Source organism: Pyxicephalus adspersus, chromosome 1, assembly GCF_032062135.1.
Source record: "Pyxicephalus adspersus chromosome 1, UCB_Pads_2.0, whole genome shotgun sequence".
In the NCBI taxonomy this organism is placed as follows: domain Eukaryota; kingdom Metazoa; phylum Chordata; class Amphibia; order Anura; family Pyxicephalidae; genus Pyxicephalus; species Pyxicephalus adspersus.
This window is the reverse complement of record NC_092858.1, coordinates 73,181,696-73,203,022: the sequence shown is the minus strand read 5'-3', so window position 1 is coordinate 73,203,022 and position 21,327 is coordinate 73,181,696. Positions and strand designations below refer to the sequence as shown.

The 21,327-nt window shown below is 35.3% G+C and overlaps 1 protein-coding gene across 7 annotated transcripts in view; it reads left to right on the top strand.

The window, feature by feature from the left end:
* Positions 1 to 21,327, top strand: part of DMD (dystrophin) — a 721,719-nt gene that overhangs the window by 108,504 nt on the left and 591,888 nt on the right. For all 7 annotated transcript variants that reach the window (XM_072414251.1, XM_072414268.1, XM_072414235.1 and 4 more), the window contains one exon: positions 539 to 692. In XM_072414251.1, the coding sequence (XP_072270352.1) occupies positions 539 to 692 (154 nt within the window). The remainder of the gene's footprint in view (positions 1 to 538; positions 693 to 21,327) is intronic.

The window sequence follows — 21,327 nt, the reverse complement described above, 5'->3', positions numbered from 1 at the left end:
TCAGTGTAACGCCCAGGTGGTTAATGAAGGTTATTCACATTTTGAAGCGAAAATGATAAATACATATACAGTGCATGTTAAAACGAATTCTATTGCCATTGCTGTGATTCACACACTATCAGACTAGGGTAACTGGAGCCTACCAGAGAAAAAAGGGGGACAGCTTTCCATGATGCCATCATCTGGGGCCAGACTGGCTGTGCCCTATTATACCTGCCTTTGACAGGTAGAGTATGACTCATTAAAATAAAATACCAGTGCCAACTTTGGCCCTGATTTATTAAGAAGTTTGGCCGCAGTTAATGGGCAGTTATGGGGACCTGATTTCTTCGCCTCCTCTGTCCTTTAACAAAACTTTCTGCAATTTAAGGCAAGACATCTTTTTTTCCCTGTATAGTGCACATAGATGGTATATTACATTTATTGTCATATTTCTCTTTGTATTTATATTAGGCATTGATTGATTAAATTGCTATAAAATGATGGGTTTCGGTTTCCTGAAGCTTTGTTCAAACATTTACTTTGTTCTGATTCTCAGGAGGTTTGACAGATCGCTGGAGAAGTGGATAAAACTGCAGGATGACATGAATAACCTAAACCAGTGGCTAACTGAAGCAGAGACAATTCTTTCTGAGTCCCATGTTGATCCAAGAGATACAGAGAAACTGAAACAGCAGCAACAGAGGGTAAAGGTAGGAATAATGCTGGCCTCTTTTTTATTATTATTCAAAACATAACTGTATAGGTTTTACCCATCGTCACGCTGTGCCAATATTTAATGCTTGTTTTCCTGTTTACCTTGGAAATTTCTGTTATTTTGAAGTTGAACAGCAAAAAGTGGGGCCATTAGTGGTTTAAGCTTGTCCATTTTGTAGTTTGGCTTTGCCAAGGTTGTGAAGCAGCCAGAGAAAAACATAACTAAAAGCAGTTTGCTCTTTTATGGATTTTCATTTATTGCTCAGTATTAATAAAAAGTGTAATCATTGTAAGAAAAACATAATTTTAGGAAATTCGTTTTCAGGTGCAAATGATAAACAACCATTGCCCACTGTTACAGCAGTTTTAGTTGTCCATTAGGAAGTATGTTTAAAACAATGAATGGTCACATATAACTTTTGTATTGGTTGGCAGATTTGTATACACTACATTCCATATGAAAAGAGAAACCAGACTTTGGCAGCAAAATGAGCAGTGTTCAAAGAAAATGGTTCACAACAAACCAAAAAATAATATACTCCGTGGAAAACAAGAACATTTCTTGTTGCTTAGCGATCGTTTATACATTGTTAATGCTGCTGAGTAATAATACTTTTTTCATACATCTATCTCTAAGGGCTTCTGTAGATGGGCTGCCTTTTGCATTTATACACAGCGCTACACAAATTTACATATTTAAAGACAAAACACAGCAAACAGCATTAGTCCTCAAAGTTGGTGCTCAGGGTTCAATAATGTCCCACATTATAAAACCCTTCCTGTAATCTCAGGGTGTCAAGGAAGCACCATCTTGGAAAGAGTCATCGGGCCACCCTGGACCTGATCAATTCTAGGTTTGCTGGATCAACATGGTTTTCCTATGATAGTCTATCTTCTCCAGTCTTGTGTGCAAAGGTGTCACAACAAAAATTGGGTCATGAAAAGGGGGTAAGAGATTGTGAGATGCTGAGCTTTGGACCACAGAATAATTAGATAGCTGCTCCCTGTCACTACTGAGCATTATTTGGAATTGGTGCCAGTAGCATCCTATCAGGCTTCACCTACTATTTTATTAGAATATATTACAGGAATAGAACACTGATTGGTCTCTAAGGCCATCAACTCTAATTTTGTGCTAATTTTCTCTTCTCTGGTGTAATATATCAGGCCCTAAAGTGAATTGTAAATGCATCAATGCTGTAAAATCACCAAGCATAATTAAAGCACTAAGCATATACAACACTAAATATGTGCCTAACTTTATAGAGGAGACATAAATGCAAGATAAAATGTGATATAAAAACTGGTAAAAACATTTCTAAGGAAGAGAGAACAAACTCAGAACATGCTTGAGGTGGTATATCTCCCAGATGGCCTGAATAGGTCAGCCAGAGTTTGAATCTTTCATTTGTTTGTCCAAATTTTTATGGTTCAACAAAAAGATTTAATGATACTTGGGGCTAGAAAATGTTGCTGCACTAATGGCTACATATTAATAAAGTGGAAAAAGGTTGTAAAACTAATTGCAATATTTTTATAGTAACCACCCAGACAAAGCAAAAATAATATCTGGTATTCCATCAATGCCAATTAAAACATATCATAAAAGCTTTTACCTTTTACTCGGTGGACTGAAAGCAGCTGTATGCCCTACGTCAGGCAGCTATATGTTGTCATCAAGTAAAGTATGTTTGTTATATTTATCTTACTAAATGCTCTGCATTCCAGTAATCAGCTTTCAGGTTGCATTGAACACAACTTTCAGGTTTTGTAAAGCTGGGATGAAATTAGTAGGATGACAAATCTTTATTGAGTTAAGCATGAAAAAGTGCTGAATATTACAGCCTTTTATTAGTTGAACTGATTGTTGTTTTTTGATCTCTCAGTATTGCATACCATATTTTAAAATTAAAGGATTTCTCAGAAGTGCTTTCACAAGTATGCATATGACCTTGTGATCCAAATGGAAAAAATAATTTCAAGACAGCTCTATGAAGTTCAGATAAGCCTAATCCTCTATTGTTTAATGCATTTTTTTTATTAAGGCAGCTTGTTTGTTTAAATATATTTGACTGAAAGCCTTCTGCACTTTGTTAATCAGGACAAGAATGATCTATGCAATGGCATGGTGATTTTGCCTTGTCATATGAAAGTAGAAATGTCAGTTAATAACGTTTTAAAATCTTTAAGGCTGTTTCCTTTCAAGACTAATATTTAAACTTTCTATAGTTGATGGCAAACTACCAAATAATTTTATCTCTGAGCCCTGTACCACTGTCACATAAATTACAAAATTTCAAATGATGTTATTCTGGCAAAAATTAGAAATCTTTGGGTTACTTACTCTACTGGAGCTCGCCTAAAGCCTCTCAGAAGAAAAAAACTTTAGTATAAAAAAATATGCCATAATAAAGATAGTTAACTTCATTCCAAGTTTCATAAAGCAGGTTTTTGGTATCCAGTCTTACCCCTGCTCACTTTGCTCATCCAAATATATATATAGTATTATACAAATACTGTGTGGCACACAATATGTCTTTTGCAATATGGCATCCTACATGACATTGATGGTATTTTGCTTAAAGGGGATCCAACCTCTGCAGCATCTGTCGTCCAGTGTAGAACAAAAAACTTCTGGTGTTATTTTCAAGAGACAATCAATCCACAGAAAGAGTATTAGGTGTAATGCAACCGAAAGTAGAAAACTTCTAAAGTGTATACTCGCTTGATATATCTATGACGTGCTTATTAACATTTCAGTTGTATACCAATCACTTTAAATAGATTCAACATCATATTGAGAATTTATTAAACTATTCCAACCTGCAAGTAAAAATATGATAATCTAGTGACAGAGTCTGTGTGAAGCCAACTTCCTTACCTCTTGAAACACATTTTATATTGTCTGCCAGTTTATTTGATTAGATGAAAGTCATTTTGTAAATGACAACAATGGCAGCGACTAATGGAAAGTAGGATGCTCTCTGACATTCTGGAAGTCACTGGCTTATTGCATTAGAGAAGTGAACATGCTAGAACTCTAGGGGGCAATGACTATGCAATGTATTAATTATGCTGAGAGCTTACCGTGCACCAGACTAAACAACCTGCTAGGAAAGTCATGTCTTGGCAGAACCTCTAGTAGAGGAAATTAGATTTAAAAATGATAAGAACATTATAATTGTGCTTACCAGATTAGAAGCAAACCGTATAAATGAATGATCTATACATCAGATAGCCTTTTGCATGGCTCTGAAATATACTTAAGTATTATTCCTTTCAGCAGCCACATGCAGCGCACACAAATGGTACATAATATTTGAACATCTCTAATTGCACACAGTTGGTTTATGTAGCTTTATTAAAAATTACATAAAGCAAACCTTGAACTAATGAAACAGATGTATTTGTATTTTATGTTGAGTAATCAGTGCAGATGGCAGTGGTTTAGTCAATTCAAAAACTGTCTTTAATATTCACGCTGAAGTGTTTAAAATGTTCTTAGTGCACTTGGAGTAATAAAATCAGAGAGATTTATGGAATATGATTTTATCCCAACAAAAGAGCCAAATTGTGACTTTAATGCTGTGTTCAGCTAAGCCACAGTGCACCACTAACTACTGTGATTTCTACATTCGTCTTCAAGATCTGAAGTGGTCTTTGTAGACTTGTTTATTTTCTTCTCTTTTGGAAGAATCAGTTAATTACCCCATTTATGTTTTTACCTCTGTATCCCTGCAGTGAATCACTTAACGTCATCATACAATTGAATGTCTCAATTGACTATGGGAATAAATAGCCGCTTAATGTAAATGTCACTCTGGGCCCTACTTACTGAAGAGTGCCAACTGTTGTATAACTACCATATACATTATCACATGCAGGGTGCACAGTGCTGGCAGAAGATGGTAATCCCTAACATAAGCCTTCACTGGCATCTTGTATTTCAAGCCTATATGTGTGTTCATTTAGATGTCATAATGTAATTAAAAGCTAAAACACTGGAATACTTTGCCTTGGCTTGTATGGGCAATGCGCGGTGACATCTTAGAAACGGGGCATAAAGGAAGAAGTTACAGGAGGTGCTATTAGAAAAAAAAAATGTGACAGATTTACTAAAAGAATAGATTATGTTCACAAAAATTTAATGAAATTTCATTGCAAAGATAATGTTACACAATACTAGAGAATGTTAGAGAATTAAAGAATATGTTTGTTCTCAATTCAGTCATCCATTTATGTGCAATCTAAAACATATTTAAATTGGATTGAATATTTAAGTAAACATAACTGTGTCAAAGGGATCATTTAGTTTGTTAAATCAACATTTATTATGAACATAATAATTTATTAAATCGCAACCTCAGTTACTCACTTTGGATTTGGTAAGATGCAAAATAATTCATACTATCCCCTTAGTAATCAAGGACATAAAGGTGCTTTGTTCTGTAAATAGGGGTGTCCATGTTTAAAGCTGAAATATAGCATATATACAGTTTCAGCAGTCTCTGTTTAGGTTTTAGGTTGTTAGATGCGAATAAAGATTAGTTTTTTTATGACAAACCACTAGGGCCTACAAAAGCCTGTCTTTTTTTCTTCTTCTTTCCCCTGAACTTTGACTCTCTGAATATTTACAGGCTGGGTCTTTGAGAGATAACTCCCTGTAAATGTCTGGGCTACTGCATTTGGTGTTACACCCCTAAAAAACAGCTTCAGCATATGTATGACTTACTTCTCAATGTAACTTTTCTAAGTGCTTGGAGCTCTATCCACGTTCTTGTTACTTAGTCACCTCCACTGCCATTTTCTTCATAGCTTTTTCCTCATCCAAGGTCTTCCGTTTGTAGTTGTTCGGTGGTCACTGGTGATATACATACTTTAGGGCAGGAAGAAAAAATGAAATAGTATCTTATACCACATAACAAAAACACTGTACCTCCTATACTGCCACTTTGTTATTGCAGGCCAATGTCTTAGCAAGGGGCCCATTGTTAACCCCTCATATTTACTATGCCTGTGCTCCATTAAAACCCTTTTTCTCTCAAAGCTGATGACACTACATGGTGTTTCTGAGTGTGAGCAAGCATATGATCTCCTCTCCTATAAAGTGTTTGGGCCTAGCAGCCAACCTATTAGGGAATGGATTTATTTTACCTAGTCACAAATGCCAGTAGTTTTAGTACCAAAGGAATGCAAGCAAAGGTAACATAAGCAATTCAGGATATAGGAGGTACACACTGTGACTTGTCTTGTATGGGCAAGGTTACAGTGACTCTAAGAAAATTGATTCATGTCTTGCACACCTCACTATTTATAATACAGTATTACATTGTATCTCAATCCTAAATAGCTTGTAAATTCAGTGGTATTTATATTACTTTTCATTGGCATTTTCATCCAGTTGGACTTCAATTCAGAATTTTGCTGCTTTCATTTTCACTGTTTTTTTTTTGTTTTTTTTTATAAATTCAGAATAGCAGAGCTTGACCTCACCTATAACCAGGGTTTTGAAGGATAGTTGGCAACATGTTCAGAGAGGGATTCCAGTAAGAGAATGTACATCACTGGCTTATTAAGTTCATACATAAAATGCCTCTATCTACCCCACAATTATGTTATTTTTTTTGTAATGTGACAAACTTGACAAAAACCATGACCTAGACCTGAAGGGTGTCACTGGTGGTCAGTTAATAAAGGAACTCGGCTGTAACACCACGCAACTTCCAGCAAATGCCCAGTAAAAGTAACAATGTCAACAAACAGATTGTGCTGGAAAACCTTAGTGCAATATTGAGCGCTTCTTTCACAATGGTATTGTTTGTTTTACTGGGCAACATCTCAGAATTATATCAATGAGAAATGAGATTTGCACAGTTTGCATTCAGACTGAAGGATACTTGGGCTGTATATAACTCAATAGATATTGATATACCCTTGTTATTTACCTACACCTAGAGGCAGTCATTTGCAAAAGATTTTACCATTATGTTTGCACCAATTATGTGCACTGGCACAAAAAAAAACTTGTATCTGTTTTTTTAAAATGCATTATCAATATCACAGCAATTTAAGATCACTGATTGTAATGGGCAATATTGACATCATGCAGGCAATTGATTATACCATTTGTCATTTGGTTGAAACATGTAATTATTTTTGTATAGTGTTAGGATGGAAAAATATATCACACATCTTTATGATGTTTATGCACCAATATGTCAAAGCTATTAATGATTGCTAAATAGTAATTATTACAGGAGCCATTATTAATAGCAAAAGTAGTTTAAGAAATTGATTTGCACAAGCCAGAATGTAAAACCTTTTCTCCGTATCACTTGTATGTATTAACTAGTTCTAAACATAAAACAAGCCAATGAAAAATATATATTACAAACTCATATTGTTTGTACATACCCTCAAACATGTTTGAGAATAAGAAAAAAGTAATGAAGCAAGTGTATAAAAATTTGAACACTGCCATTCCCTGCAAAGCAATCATTAATTGCTCACCTGTCGAACTCCTTGAAGATATAATGTTGCTGAAAGACCTTCATCATCCAGCTTCCTCTGGATATACCAAATGCTTGGTCCTCCAATGCACCCTACAGTTCTTTCCACTTGTCTATGTGGGCTGTATTGATAAAGGATTCAGCAGATGGAGCAACTGAGCACAGAGGGGAATATCAGTATTCAACACTCCCAGAAGCATCCAATCTGAAGATGTTTTAGTATCATTATGTCATTACCAGCATGTGGTGGCAAATAACTAGCAATTGTCACTTAAAGTCTATCTACAGCTGAATACGCTGCCCCAGGACCTGCAAACTCAGGGGCACTTTGTTACAAATACCATCAGTCCTCTTAGCCCACCAATAATATAAATGGCCTGATTATCCAACAATGAGATGTAAGGGAGTTCAGACAAATCTGGTAAGCACAGAAAACAAAAAAAATGGTTTAGACAGTAATTTTTGCAGGCAAAGGTATTGTGAGGGGTTACGCTCGGGATCGCCTTTGCTGGGGTCAAAAGACACTTGTCTAGTTCATCCAACTCAGATCACACACCGAGGTATCAACCTTAAGCTGGCTTGCAGCCAGGTTTATTGAAGTTTGCAGATAAAAATAACAAAACAGCAAAAGAAAACCTTGCCTGTCCGGCACTTACTATACATCAGACGTCCCTGTCTATCAGCTGGAGGGCTTCTCCCTGTCAGCTCAAAACCAAGCTTTCAGCAACCTTATACTCACTTTTGAGCTCACTCACAAAGACTGACTTGAGCTCACTCACCCAGACCGACTTTCTGAGTCTCTCAGTAGAGCTCCTCACACGGCGCCCCTGTCTGTGTCTCCAAGCAGAGCTCTTCACACAGCACCCCTGTCTGTGTCTCTCCAAGCAGAGCTCACTCACACAGTCCACCTGTCTGTGTCTCCAAACAAAGCTTATCACACAGACCCCTGTCTGTGTCTCCAACCAGAGCTGAACTCACACAGACCCCTGTCTGTGTCTCTCCAAGCCAAGCTAGTGACTGAGCTCCTGGCTCTATGTTATATCCCCACCCTCAGTGCTTCTTCATTAATTACCTCAGAGGTGAGAGTCTTCCACCTGCTACTTCACACAGGAGAGGAATCTGGGGCAAAAATACCTCACATAAAAGAGGAATCCTGGGCAAATATATCTCATAAGAGAGGAATCTTGGGCAAATATATCTCCCTTCCACCTCCAAGCCTGCCTTGGTGACACACTATATATACTATTCATGCCTCTTTCAGAAGCTCTGCAGCAGAAATTAATGCAGTGGTCCAGATAACATATAACCTATTACTTTAGGACACTGTCATGATTGGCATGATCCTGGGCTGTATACCTTTTAGAAAAAAAAGTAAGCAGGCGTTTTGCTACTATTAAGTATGCTTACTGTGCATTTGAAACAAATTTGGTACTCACAAAGTTTCATGGCATTCACCCCACATACACAACTGTTAAAAAAACAACAAATACTTTAATGAAATAGGCTTTAGTATTTTGTGCACATGCAAAATGATTACTGTTCATGACAGTTTAAATATGACAATAACTAGTATATTGTATATGACCACCATTAACTTTTGGCTGAATTATTGAGTGATGTTATGGTTTTATCCAATATGTGACTTTAAATCAGAACATGTTTTATTTCAAAAATAATATATCAAACCAGAATAACTTTGAAAGTATCACAAAGTTATAATAATGAAAATAATGATTTAAAACACCAGACCAAAATGTGTCATTTACATCTAAAGGTTATTTATTCTGTTCTTGTTATAATAAAGGTTTGATTTGGAGCAGCACTGTGAATGCTGTTACAGCATGTGTAGGAGGTGTGTAAGCTATAAGAGGAAATCAACACCTTAGTCAAACAGACTTTAATCTTATGAAGTCATCTTCACATTGATGGATTGCATAAATGTCAAACCTTTAATAAAAAGTTGTGTTTTTGGGGACGATCAGATATCAAATCTTACTAATAATAATGGGTATTGTTGACTGCATTTTTTACAGAATAATCTTGAAGCTGACTATACCTAAGTGGCCTTTTAAAAAAAGTCCATCGAGAGATACGTAGGTTAGGATTGAGCAAAGTGTTATTGTAATGTTAATGAATTTTCCTATTCTTATTGCATATGTATCTTGAACTTTCCAGCTATGGCTCATGTCAGATAAACAATTTCAGCATTGTGTCCAACAATGGCACTTTCTAGAAAGTTTTCAGCATAGTCTTGTGAGAATGAGCTTGTGGCTTTGACTGATCTGATAAATGCAGCCATTTATAGCCAATGTGACAACACAATGGATCTTTCACACCGCAGATTATAGATACACTTCTCATATTTTAAAGCAAGTAGTCACACTTCTCCAACAGCTAGAGTAACTACACAAGTTAAAGCTGAACAATATTTCTTTGCAGTGGGGCTCCATCCACAATACAAGGGTTAATTGTTCAGTTATGTCTATAGCAAACATTAGATGACTTTTCCTAACTTCATGCATTGGGACTGATTTAATAAAGATTTCCAAGACTAGAGAAGATAGACTATCGTAGTGAAACTGGGAGATCAAGCAAACCTGGAAAAGAAAGCATTTTCTATTATTTGGGAAATGGTTTCAATCCTTAATCAGGTCCCTTCCTGGATCACCCAGGTTCTCCCATGATAGTCTATCTTCCCCAGTCTTGGAGAACTTTATTTAGACCCATTGCTTCCCTAGTGGCTAGCAGGCTTCTCCATCCAATGTTCCAGGTTGTGGGTGGGCCCTTGGCTTCCTAACTTACAATGCAAGGAAACCGGTTGAGTCTGTGCCAGTGACTACAGCACACGGCCTCTTAGAGACAAGACTAAGGGTAAGATGTCACACATAAAAGGAGCCTGTGGAAATAAGGGAATAAGGTAAGTACAAGTGCTTTTACATCACCCAGACCTAAACAAGCATTTGACCCTAGCAAATCAGGAAAAGTAGCAGTGCATGGATTTTTTTTTGTTTTTACCTGTGGTTAGACTTTAAACAATGTTATACAGCCTCTTAATATTCAGGACTTCCCTTAATGAAAAATCGAAAAAAACACATGAATAAACTTAAACTGCACATAAATACAGAGCAGATTATTCTGCACTAGCAAATGAAAAGGGCTGCTATACAAGAACACATGCTAGCGATTAATGTTTTGCCTTTCAAATGTTAAACAGGTGGGTGAATGGAAAATCAGGCACTATGACAAAATTAAAAATTGTGATAGTTATAAAAAATAGTGTTGTCCGCTTACAATAAGCAGGCTTTTTATAGTTGGTGGTAATTATATACTTAAGCAATGCAATTGGACATCCAGCACAATACAATTTCTCTTTTCCTCTCAGGAACATGATTGTGCCTAATTGGAAGCTGAAAAACATCTGCCTCTGTGTTCTTTTGTTTGTGTGTTAAAAGTTTTAAATTGATTTTTACAAACAACCAGATTTTCTTGGCTCCTGTGAGACTTCATACAAAATGGATTTTTAATTCTGAGACAGCGTATTGTGATTAAATATCCCTTTGAGCTTCATATTTCTGTTTTTGTAGCAGAAACTATACTCAAGTCTCTTTATAGCTCCAGCGAGAAAAATATTATAGCATAATTTTCACATACAAATGTAACACTTTTTATAACTACTGTAAATCATGAGCTAAGGAAACTTTTGAACAGCTGGGATCTTTCTGTAATCTCTATGCTAAATGAGTCGGGATATAAATTTGTATGTACAATGATCCCTTAAAACAGTTTAATATACAGTAGCACTCTGTGCTTGTGACAGTTGCAAGTGGTCATAAGATTTATATAATTAGGATGATATCAAGATTTATTGATTTACAGTAACTCTTTCATTATTGGCAAAAAAGGCTTTAAAGGAAAATGTATTATTTACCTATGTAAAAGTTCACATTATATTTGCAGACATCTGTTTCTGGTAGAGAAGCCATGTTAAATACATGAGTTCCAGGGGCCCTCAACTCTCCTGCTGTCACAATTATGTATGATTATTTATATTTCCAAGCAGCCCTATCTTCAGAACAGTTGTGTGGTAATCCTGTCGACCGAAAGACAGAGTCTATTGTGAAGATATAGGTCAGACAAGACAGCAGCCGATGGTATGCACAAGCAGGTTGACATTGAAAATATGTACTTTTACCCTTTTGTGGCAGAGGTCATTGATGCCTAAATGCGCAGGCCAAATTTATCAGTAACAACAAGTTCTGAACTCACAAAAATTCACTAACTCTAAAACGTATTAACTTAAGGTACACTAAACTTGAGTTAAGCATAAAAAATCTCCTTATCTAGCACATCATGCATGTGTATTCTAAAAATTTAGTGATTTTGTGAACTTTTAATTTATTGCTACATATCAGTGTACAAATGTGACTGAGAATGAAGGTAATCTCTCCAATAGAGGTAGTCAGCAATAAAACACAAGAGATGTTCAAATCCTTCCGTGCTTGACAAAAACAATGATGCTTTTAGTGCTGTCATTGTCCCTATTGAAGATATTTAGTTTAGTTCTAGTGTAGATAAAACAGAAATTGAGAGTGAATCTTCCCAATGGGAATACTGATAGCTGTCTTTTTCGTGGTATTGTAGGATAAGGATGCTCTTGTTGAGATATAGTCATTGATATACTAAAAGAATTTAGACTGTTCATAGCAAAATGCATTTGATAGGGTATTTCATTAAACTTAGCAAATAAGGTGAAGCCCCGCTGATTTACAACCATGTAGTCATGTACAAGAAAAAATACAGTTTTTCAGGATTTCCTTTGCATGAGATTGAATAATTTTTATGACATAAACTATAGTCACATATTTTAGGATGGCTGAGATATCCTTTTGGAGGTAATAATTCACCTTTGTAAGTACTAAGGTGACAGCCTAAATTCCTTTAGTGAATCACCCACATAAGGTGATCTTTATTTTGTTTCTAAAGAATTTAGGATGCTTACATGGGCAAAAACATTCCAAAATCAAGGTCCTTGTTAACTACAATATGATAGTCATTATATGGGAGAGTCATTAGACAAATAATCTGAGACGGAAACTATCTTGGATCTGTTATTCAAATTTGACAGTACTGTAAAGAAAACTGAGCATTTGAATGGAGTCCAGTCTTAAGTGCCTTATGTTTGTCTATAATATTGTATCATTAGTTACTTATCTTTCCTCTAGATTTCAGCATTTTTGCATTCCTAGAGTTTTGACTATTATTGGCATTGCACATTATAACCATTCTCTCTCTATTAGGTTACCTATTCACATTTGCAAAGTGGCCGGCAAAGCCTAAGCCTAGGAATTAATAAGATTTGTTAGATTAGTACATTGAGTTGTAAAAAAATATTAGAGAGACTGTGATTGTTTCAAGATACTTGATTCCAACAAACACTTAGAAATCAGTTTTAGAGAACAATAGCTTTTTATGATAACCTTGAACTGCTTTTCTACCAAGCATAACTTTCATAAAAATTTTCACAAAAAAAAAAAATACCACTTATCTTTACTTCCACAGGGCTCCCAATCCCTCCACAACTTAGTCCCACACCGCCCTGATTTCTTCCCTTGTCCAGGCGTGGAAGAAGTGCCATTTTCATCTGTCTTCTTTCTTCTTCTGCCTTGGGATGTCACCCAATCCTGCACTGTGCAAGCACAAGATTAGGTGATAGTTCCTCTTGTAAATTAAAAGAATCTCACATCAGGCATGCTTAGAAGGAGCAGCCCAAAGCTGTGTAGGTATCCCAGGAGGCTTTGCACTGCACCCGTATAAAAGGGAGGGGCTTCCCTCTTTTTTTAAAAAAAAAGCAGGGGATGACAAGAAAAGCAAGGATTTCTACTCTTTTAGTAAAGTAAAAATTTTGGTGGTAACTACAGGAGAAAAAGTTGGGACAGCCCTTCTAGACAGTGTTGTGTGGCAGAGGTGCAAAAAAATAAACAAAAATAAAAACCTTTGGCCATGTAAAACAGAAAACCTAAAAATGCATTTTATCTGTATCTTGATGTTTGTCAGTTTAACTTTAAATATATACCCTTAACAGCACAGAAAATATCGTTCTCTGGCAAACGATAAAAAAAAAAAATGCTTTAATACAAAGCTGGGAAAATATCCTTCAAGCTTTTGCTTTCCAACTCTCTAAAAACCAGAATGAGCTTACTTTGTTTTAGGCTATATCTAAAGTTTATCACAAGCAGCATTTTTTCCATGAGGACAGCCTCAGGGATAGACCAGAATACAAGGAAATAGGGTCAAGACTCAACATACTACATTGACACACTAGAGATTTGCAGAATAATTCTGCAGTGGTTTTTCAATTCCATTCATTTTTTTTTACATTAATAACCAAAATTATTATGTCTATGAGGGACAATGCTCACATGATGACACAGCTGCTTGTAGCTAATTATGTTGTTAGCAAGGTGCTTTGTTTTTTTTCCAAGAAAAACGTTCACTTTTTTGTTAAATAAGTCATACAAGCCTATCATGGGAACTGTAAAAATGTTAGTGCAAGGTCAGGATTTTCCTTGTTCTTCACAAGATACTCTTTAGAAAGCTTTTGTAGCACTTTATACAAAGTATGCAAGATTTATGTGTAAAAAATGGACCACCCTGGTTCAGTAACAGAGCGTTTTAACCTTTGGGTCTTAAAGTCCTACTTTCAAGTGGATGATTATCATCATACAGAGATGTGTAATATTAGCCTTGGATGTAACAGGTCACAATGACCCATCTCTTTAACTTAGTTGTTTTATTTAATGCCTTGATAGATTTATAACACAGTTGGTAAATATATTGTACAGAGCTTCAGCCATACCTAGGTAATGGGTGGCACAAGGAGTCCTAAATATGATACTCTTTTCTGAAAGGTATCTGGCTGCCAAGAAATTGACAAATACCCTTGGTTTTGTGCTTTGTCTGAACACCGGGGAATTTTTGTAACCAAACCATTAGTGAGAAACCAAAAATAATAATAACAGAAAAAGAAATGCAAAGTTAATTAATGACTCAAACGGATACATTTTGCACTTAATGGGGAGCTATTGAATACAGCGTGTAAATTCTCAACTCTACAAAATATTGCACTGGTTCACCAGACGCAAAATACTACAGGTACACACATTAATACTTGTCATATGATTGTGAGATGGGCTGATTTTTCCAGAAGATTAGACTACCAGAGAGTAAATATATTTGACTGGCAAGAATGTTTGCTGTGAAAAATTAAACCCAAGATGGCCCCTAAATTTAAACTACAATTTCAAGGTCTGATAAGTGTAACCCCTTATAGTTGGAAATGTAGTGGTTTTATATACAGATTCAAACTCAAACCCATATAAGGTACATAGGACATGTATTCGTTCATACTAAGTCATACACTGCATACACTGAAAAATCTTAGCTTAGTAATTGGCTGTTATCTCACAGAGAAGATACTAATTTCTTCTGCCAGCTCTGCTTATTTTTGCTGCATGGTTTTCCAAATCCTATCCACAGTTTACAGTCACTGTTCTGTGTATGAAAACAGCTGTTTCATGTTTCAAATAACTACAAAATTTAATTTGTCCATTAAAGAATACACAAGCATAAGGGATGGTAGTGGTAAAATCAGTGATTTAAAAACTATGAGTGGCAATTATCAGTTGCAAATACTTGCACAGATTATTGTAAGAAATATTTAAGCATAATGCTCATTTTATTTTAAAAAAAAGAACATTATATAATTTTTTCCCAGTCTCCGTAAAAGCAACCCAAATATGTTTTTCTCCTATTTAGATGTGAAACTGATTATATAATCTAGTAAGGGGTTGCAATTATCTTTCCCTGTGTCACAAAGCATCATGGGCCATTTACCCCCCAGAACATCAACTGCTTTGCAACTGTAATTGTTGGGAATGCATTGAACAATGTCCCTATTTAAACCTGAAAATAAAAAACTATGAAAAGAAATAGGATTTTTAGTAGGGTTTTGAATTAGAATATTGATATGAATATATATTTTTAATTCTAATTAAAATTAGGAAAAACTGCCCACCTGAACATAGCCTTAGTGGTCCAATAATCAAAATTATAAAGTACCACTGAAACTTCAAAAGATTATTGCAGATATGCTGGATTTATTATCATGATAAAGTGAAAAAATGAATAACAGGATCCCAACAATGCCGGGCTACAGTATAGTAGGCTAACTGGAGCTATACCTACTATATGTATTGAGATAGATGGTATAAGCAGCCATGGTATAGGTTTAGATGTACAAAAATTAATATATGTGTCTCCATAATAGAAATGGCTAAAGTTTGTTTGACAACATTGTTATATTGACCAAAAACATTGCAAGTACCAGTAAGATAAGGCAGGTGTCTTGTTTTATTCGCGTAGCAGGCCTCATTTCCTAGAAATATGTCTACTTGCAGTTCTGCTGATCTTACTTGCACACTTCTTATCTGGCTGTAAATACAGGGAAATACTGAAGGAAAAATTACTAGTCTCCTGACGGACGTCTTTGCACTGAATAAAGTTCAGTGAACAAATATAAAGATATTTTAAATGTTGAACAATCTTTTAGATATTATATTTGGGCTAGAAATCACTCTAGAAATGAATTGCAATGAAAACCACATTTTGATCAAGCGGGAAGATTCCTTCTGAGAACCTAAATGTACATTGGCGCAAATGCTTCCCATGTGCCCGCTGTTCACTCCTTGATTAATGAACAGTTGGCCAGCTTCTTTATCGTGAGAAAAGAAATATAGAGCAGTCTTGTCACCGGGTATTGATTTCCCTGATGCATTTTTAAACATTCCTATTTATATCAACAGCATAAATATGTTTTGACTGAATATTTTAGCATGCACAGTAAAGCTGCGACTACTATGGATTCTAGAACAGGAGGATGTATACAGATTTGCAATGTTTTGCTGACTAGCAGTCCTTCTATTAACATCACTCAATGAAACAACTTCCTGAATATGTACAGAAGAATTTCAACCTATTATGCTTTAACACAGGGCTTGTTGTCTTGTCAGCAGGAGAAGAGGCAACAATAAACTGACTCTTTCATGTTACCTGATGGATATTTGGGTACAGATCTGTTGTGAATACTGCATCAAACCTGAAGTCTTTATAGAAAGAAACTTCTGTATAGCTCTAAATCTTGGCCATAACTACCAGTGCTAATTAGGCCAAGTAGGGCATTCACTTTTATAGACTGGTAAGCATCAACTAGACAACATCTTTTTCAGAGACAATCTTTGTTTTACAAATAGGTTTTTAATACAACACAAAGGAATTTCAAAGCACTAACGGTAAGCTAAATAGAAAGCACGTGTACAAAGCTTGCTTTAAATATAAACTCTAAGAAGTTATAAAGAACACAAACTATTGCTGGTCTCTATCTAAAATTATCTTTCATGTATTTTTAAATGCTCAAATTTGATTTTCCAACCTCAAACTGGGAGTTTTAAGGAATAACTGAGAGCCAATCAGTTGCTAAACCCAAATGTGATGCTAAGAAATATGCTCATAGGGGAGACAGCAGAAAGAGATGACTTGATTAATCTGCTTCTTTTAATGATAAGTCAGGAGAAGCTAAGAGTGGAGTGGGGACACTACTCCTTAACTATAACAAAGAAAGTGGTGTCATCTATCTGGCTGTGTGATGGATCTGTGTTAATCTGAAGATGACATAGATATAAATACAGATTATTTGGCAGGTAAAATGGTTTCCTTATATCTATTCCATCTATTTTTAAATCTGTTTGCCTGGAGTTCAGCTTTACATCTCCTGGGACTAAGCCATCTGATTAGGAATAAATCACTACTATGATGACTCATTAAGTTCTATAAACAACATAAACAACAGACTTCTTTAACATGATTGAGAGTGATAAAATACTTCACTTGTGAAAAAGTGAATAGAGCTCTACCTGCTGCCTGGATAGAAGATTGCATTATTTTTATTTTGCAGAATGTTATATTTACTTGTCTAATCAAATATAACGGCCATTGTTTCAATGAAAAGCAGACAAAGATATTAGAATACTTGCTAGATTTATCTGGCTATGAATTTAGGTATAAACAGTGTGCCCTTTTTCTATAATAAATTATTTTTGCTTGTTCCTTTTTATAGGTTTTATTTTTATTTCGTTTTTTCGGTTTTTAAATCACATTTATGTTTTCATTGAATAAGACAGCCCTTTCAAATAAATCTACAAAAAATATATCTAACCAAAGCCTAATTCTGTGATCAATTCCTAATCATTGATTCCCTTTGTGATGGCTGTATTTTTAATTTTTACTTACTTACTATTTTAATTCTAAGAATATTTAGTATGTCATTTAATATAGTGAGAAATGTTTTTTTGGCGATATGTTATATAAAATGACAGTATTGCAAGGTGGGTTGTACTTGTGATTTTAGTATATATTCAATATTTATAGCTGAAGTCAATCTAAAGTGTGTTCACTTTGTTTCCCAAGATTCACCACAATGTGTCTGAGTGCTGATAAGCTGCTGACTACATTAAATAGATAGAATTTAAAAGAATAAGTATAATGTATTGTTTTTTTCTCCCCCATCACTGCAGAATACGTTTTTGTGTGAGCAAATAAAATGCTGATCGTATCTTTTCCAGCTACAATTTGCAAGCAGCATATTCCTTTGTGTACCTGAACCATAATAACTGTATTAGTCAGTATAATAGGCCTCTTACAACACAGAGAATACTTCAGCAGGCACTGTGCTATGACATACCAATGGACACTTTTACTCGAAACTCTTTTTCATCACCTTATATATCTGAAATGATACAAGTCAAATCATAACTGCACACTAGAAGTATGGATAAGCATTGGTAGGTTATGGAATATGCAGTCATTACATACAAATCCCCTAACCATAAGTCACTCTATTGAAGATGAAGTTTGATTTTTTGCAGTATATGAAAGAGTCCCATGACAACACTTTTTTAAGTCTCATCTCGATGTTTATATTCAGGGAAATCCAGAAGCAGCAATGGTATTTTTAATATCAAGCAATCCCCTAGTGCGTGTGATGGAAGGAAAAGGGTGGAGGCATTCATGTACAACAAATTTATAACTGTGTTTTGGATTTATGCTGAGAGATGGACATTTTTCCCACTTCTTTGCAGAAATACTAGGTCCAACCAAAGTTAGACTTTAAAACACATGAACTTTCCTGGAATCTACCTGTTTACCAATGTAGGTGTTTAGAGGAAGACACACATTCCTATAAAGAAATAGTATGTATATATCCTAAAACAGGTCAATGATTAAAGGGTCAAGTAGGCTTTTCTCTGCTGAATTAACCTTTAAAAGTCTTACCTTACATAAAAGGAAACCCCATTTGATAAAACACCTAGGCTACATTTGTTTAACTTTCATTTACTTGAAATGATCTTTCCTTAGAAAGAAAAAATTGTTGCCCATTATGTCTTTTTTCACGGATCCAGAAAAGTATGCAGATTGGCATTTTGACTTCTATAGCTGGATGTTAGTTTGAGGTTAGTGATTTGGATAGTAATCAGACCGAAAACAGCCAGGTAACTAACATATTTAGAAGAATGTCAATAATGACAGTCCCAATAAATGGTAGGGTACTTTTTAAATATAAAACAGAAAATTTGCCATTAGCTATGATATTTTGGCCCTGATTTATTGAAGCTCTCCAAGGCTGGAGAGAATAAACTTTCATCAGTGAAGCTGGGTGATCAAGAAAACCTGGAATGGATCTGGTCTAGAATTCAAAAAGATTGCTAGCAAATAGCAAATTATTTTTAAAAATTCATTCCATGTTTTCTGTATCACCCAGCTTCACTTCTGAAAGTGTATTCTCTCCAGCCTTGGAGAGCTTTCATAAATCAGGTCCACTGCGTTAAAGTGGAACTTTTATAAAAGAAAAATTTTGCTTACCTTTTCAATCAATGTACAAACTGAGCTCAGCTAATCTCATGCTGTCTTGTCTTCTATCTTCTTCCATTTTCTTTTCTCTGTTCTCTCCAATGCCATCATCTTTTTTCTTCTTTGTTCTTGGTTCTTTCCAACCACTCCCAATCTCGCACTGTGCAGACACAGGATCAGGTTATATGTCTTTCACCACATATAACAAAAAAAAAAATGATGATGTGCATGCATAAGATCAAGCTGTTGATTTTATACATTTGAGGAAAACTCCTTATATGAGATTAGGCATATGCAGAAGGAGCCTTTTGGAGTATATGATATCCCTGGAGGCTGTGAGTTTCCCCAACCTTACCACCACTGCAGTACTGACAGAAGGAAAGAGTATATGTAAAAAATGTTTACAAAAACGTAATTATGTAAAGGGGATAGCCAACCTTACATAATGTTGAAAATGTGATTATAGGCCTGCTTTAACAGTTATTGATTTACCATACTTTGCACAAAATTAGCAGCTTTATTATATATTAAGGTAGTTTTTACTTCTAGCCTGGCCTTGGAGATCATTGCTCTAAAATGTAATAGCTTTCTTTTTCCAACCTGTAATCTAATTTTGATAAATTGCACAAAAAGAAATAAATATAGATTTTTATAAGTTTTCAAATAAAAAAGAAAAATGCCCAAATCATTTTAAGCCATGACACAGTGATTTGTACCAAACAGTAATTTACATTCACACATGAAGTGCTTCGCAGCCTGCTGTTGTTACAGACTTGATGATTGCAATGCTGTCATTGCATATGGCTGCAGCCATTACAATTAAGTTGTCTTACCATATTTTGTCTTTTTTTCCTATCACCAACAGAAAAAAAACAGTTCAGATGAGTTTATAGGAACCTGCATAAAGCAAGGTCTCATTATTATTTCAGGTATTGATTCTTAACATTTCTAGGCTGTTCTTGTGTGCTTCTGTTAAGCTTTATTTGTTTCAATTCAGTTTTCTCACTTGGAAAAATAAATATGCTTCAATAAAAAAGCCAAGCTAAGAGTATTTCTTTACTTGATTTATGGGACAGTTACAGTTTCCTGTGAAGAATAATGAAAGCTAATACAGTACTGCTTGTCTCTCCATCTAATCTTTTCTATAGTGTTGTCATCTCTATCAGATCCTTTCTGGAAAAGCAACATATTGAAATCTGTGTAATATGCTGGTGTTGATAAGACATTCTGTTTTAGATTAGAATAGTCAGATATTCAAATCAGAATCCTCTGTCATGCTGAATAATAATCTGTGGTTTAAATAAAGGTAATAATTGGTATTTGTTGATATGTTTGGTCAGCATGTGCATATTGTGTGTTTTATCTACATTCTGTGTTACATTATTTTGTTACTCTTTTGAATAGAAATCAAACTCTGTTTGATCTTGGTTTGACATCTAGGTTTTTTTGCTTTAAACCGGCATGGACAGCTATTTTAAATTTTTTGTATATGTTCATATAAACTTAATTCTGTATCCCTGTGGGGTTTTAGATACTGCCTCTGGATCCTAGAACCGGCATCAGCTACTATAACTCTTAGGTATTACATAGTCATAAAGGATGTACAAGCAACTATTCGAAGCCCTCAAACCCTCGAAGATATAGTTTTAAAGGTTTGGATTTTTAGATGAGAATCCTTTGATTATGATTAGCTAAAACTGTTAAAATAGGATAATCAACCATTTTACTTCTTTTTGTCAAATGTTTGTCAAAAAGTATAACTGAAGTCGTTGTTTTTAGTTCTAGATGTTATTGAAGAGGTAAGAATCTCTATTAATAGGTTGCTACTGCTTGCATGTGCTGTTCCTTTACAGTATAAAGGTTATCTCATGGCAAAATCTATCTACCAGCCATCCCTCCTCCCAACCCCCCTAACCCATGCCTCATTCTTTTTAATTTGTACCTAGTGAATAAAGATCTACTGTACCTACTTAAATCCACCATCTTGGTTTCTTATTAGTGTTGCTTTCAGGTGCACGGTCCATTGATCCGGAGCTGCAATTGCGACCACACTGTCCATTGCCCACCTGTCCCCTCTTGCTGACATCATTGTTGCTGCATCCACTTTTCTATTAAAAAGAAACCTCCACCTAGACAGCCAATCTGAAGTGTCCAAATCACA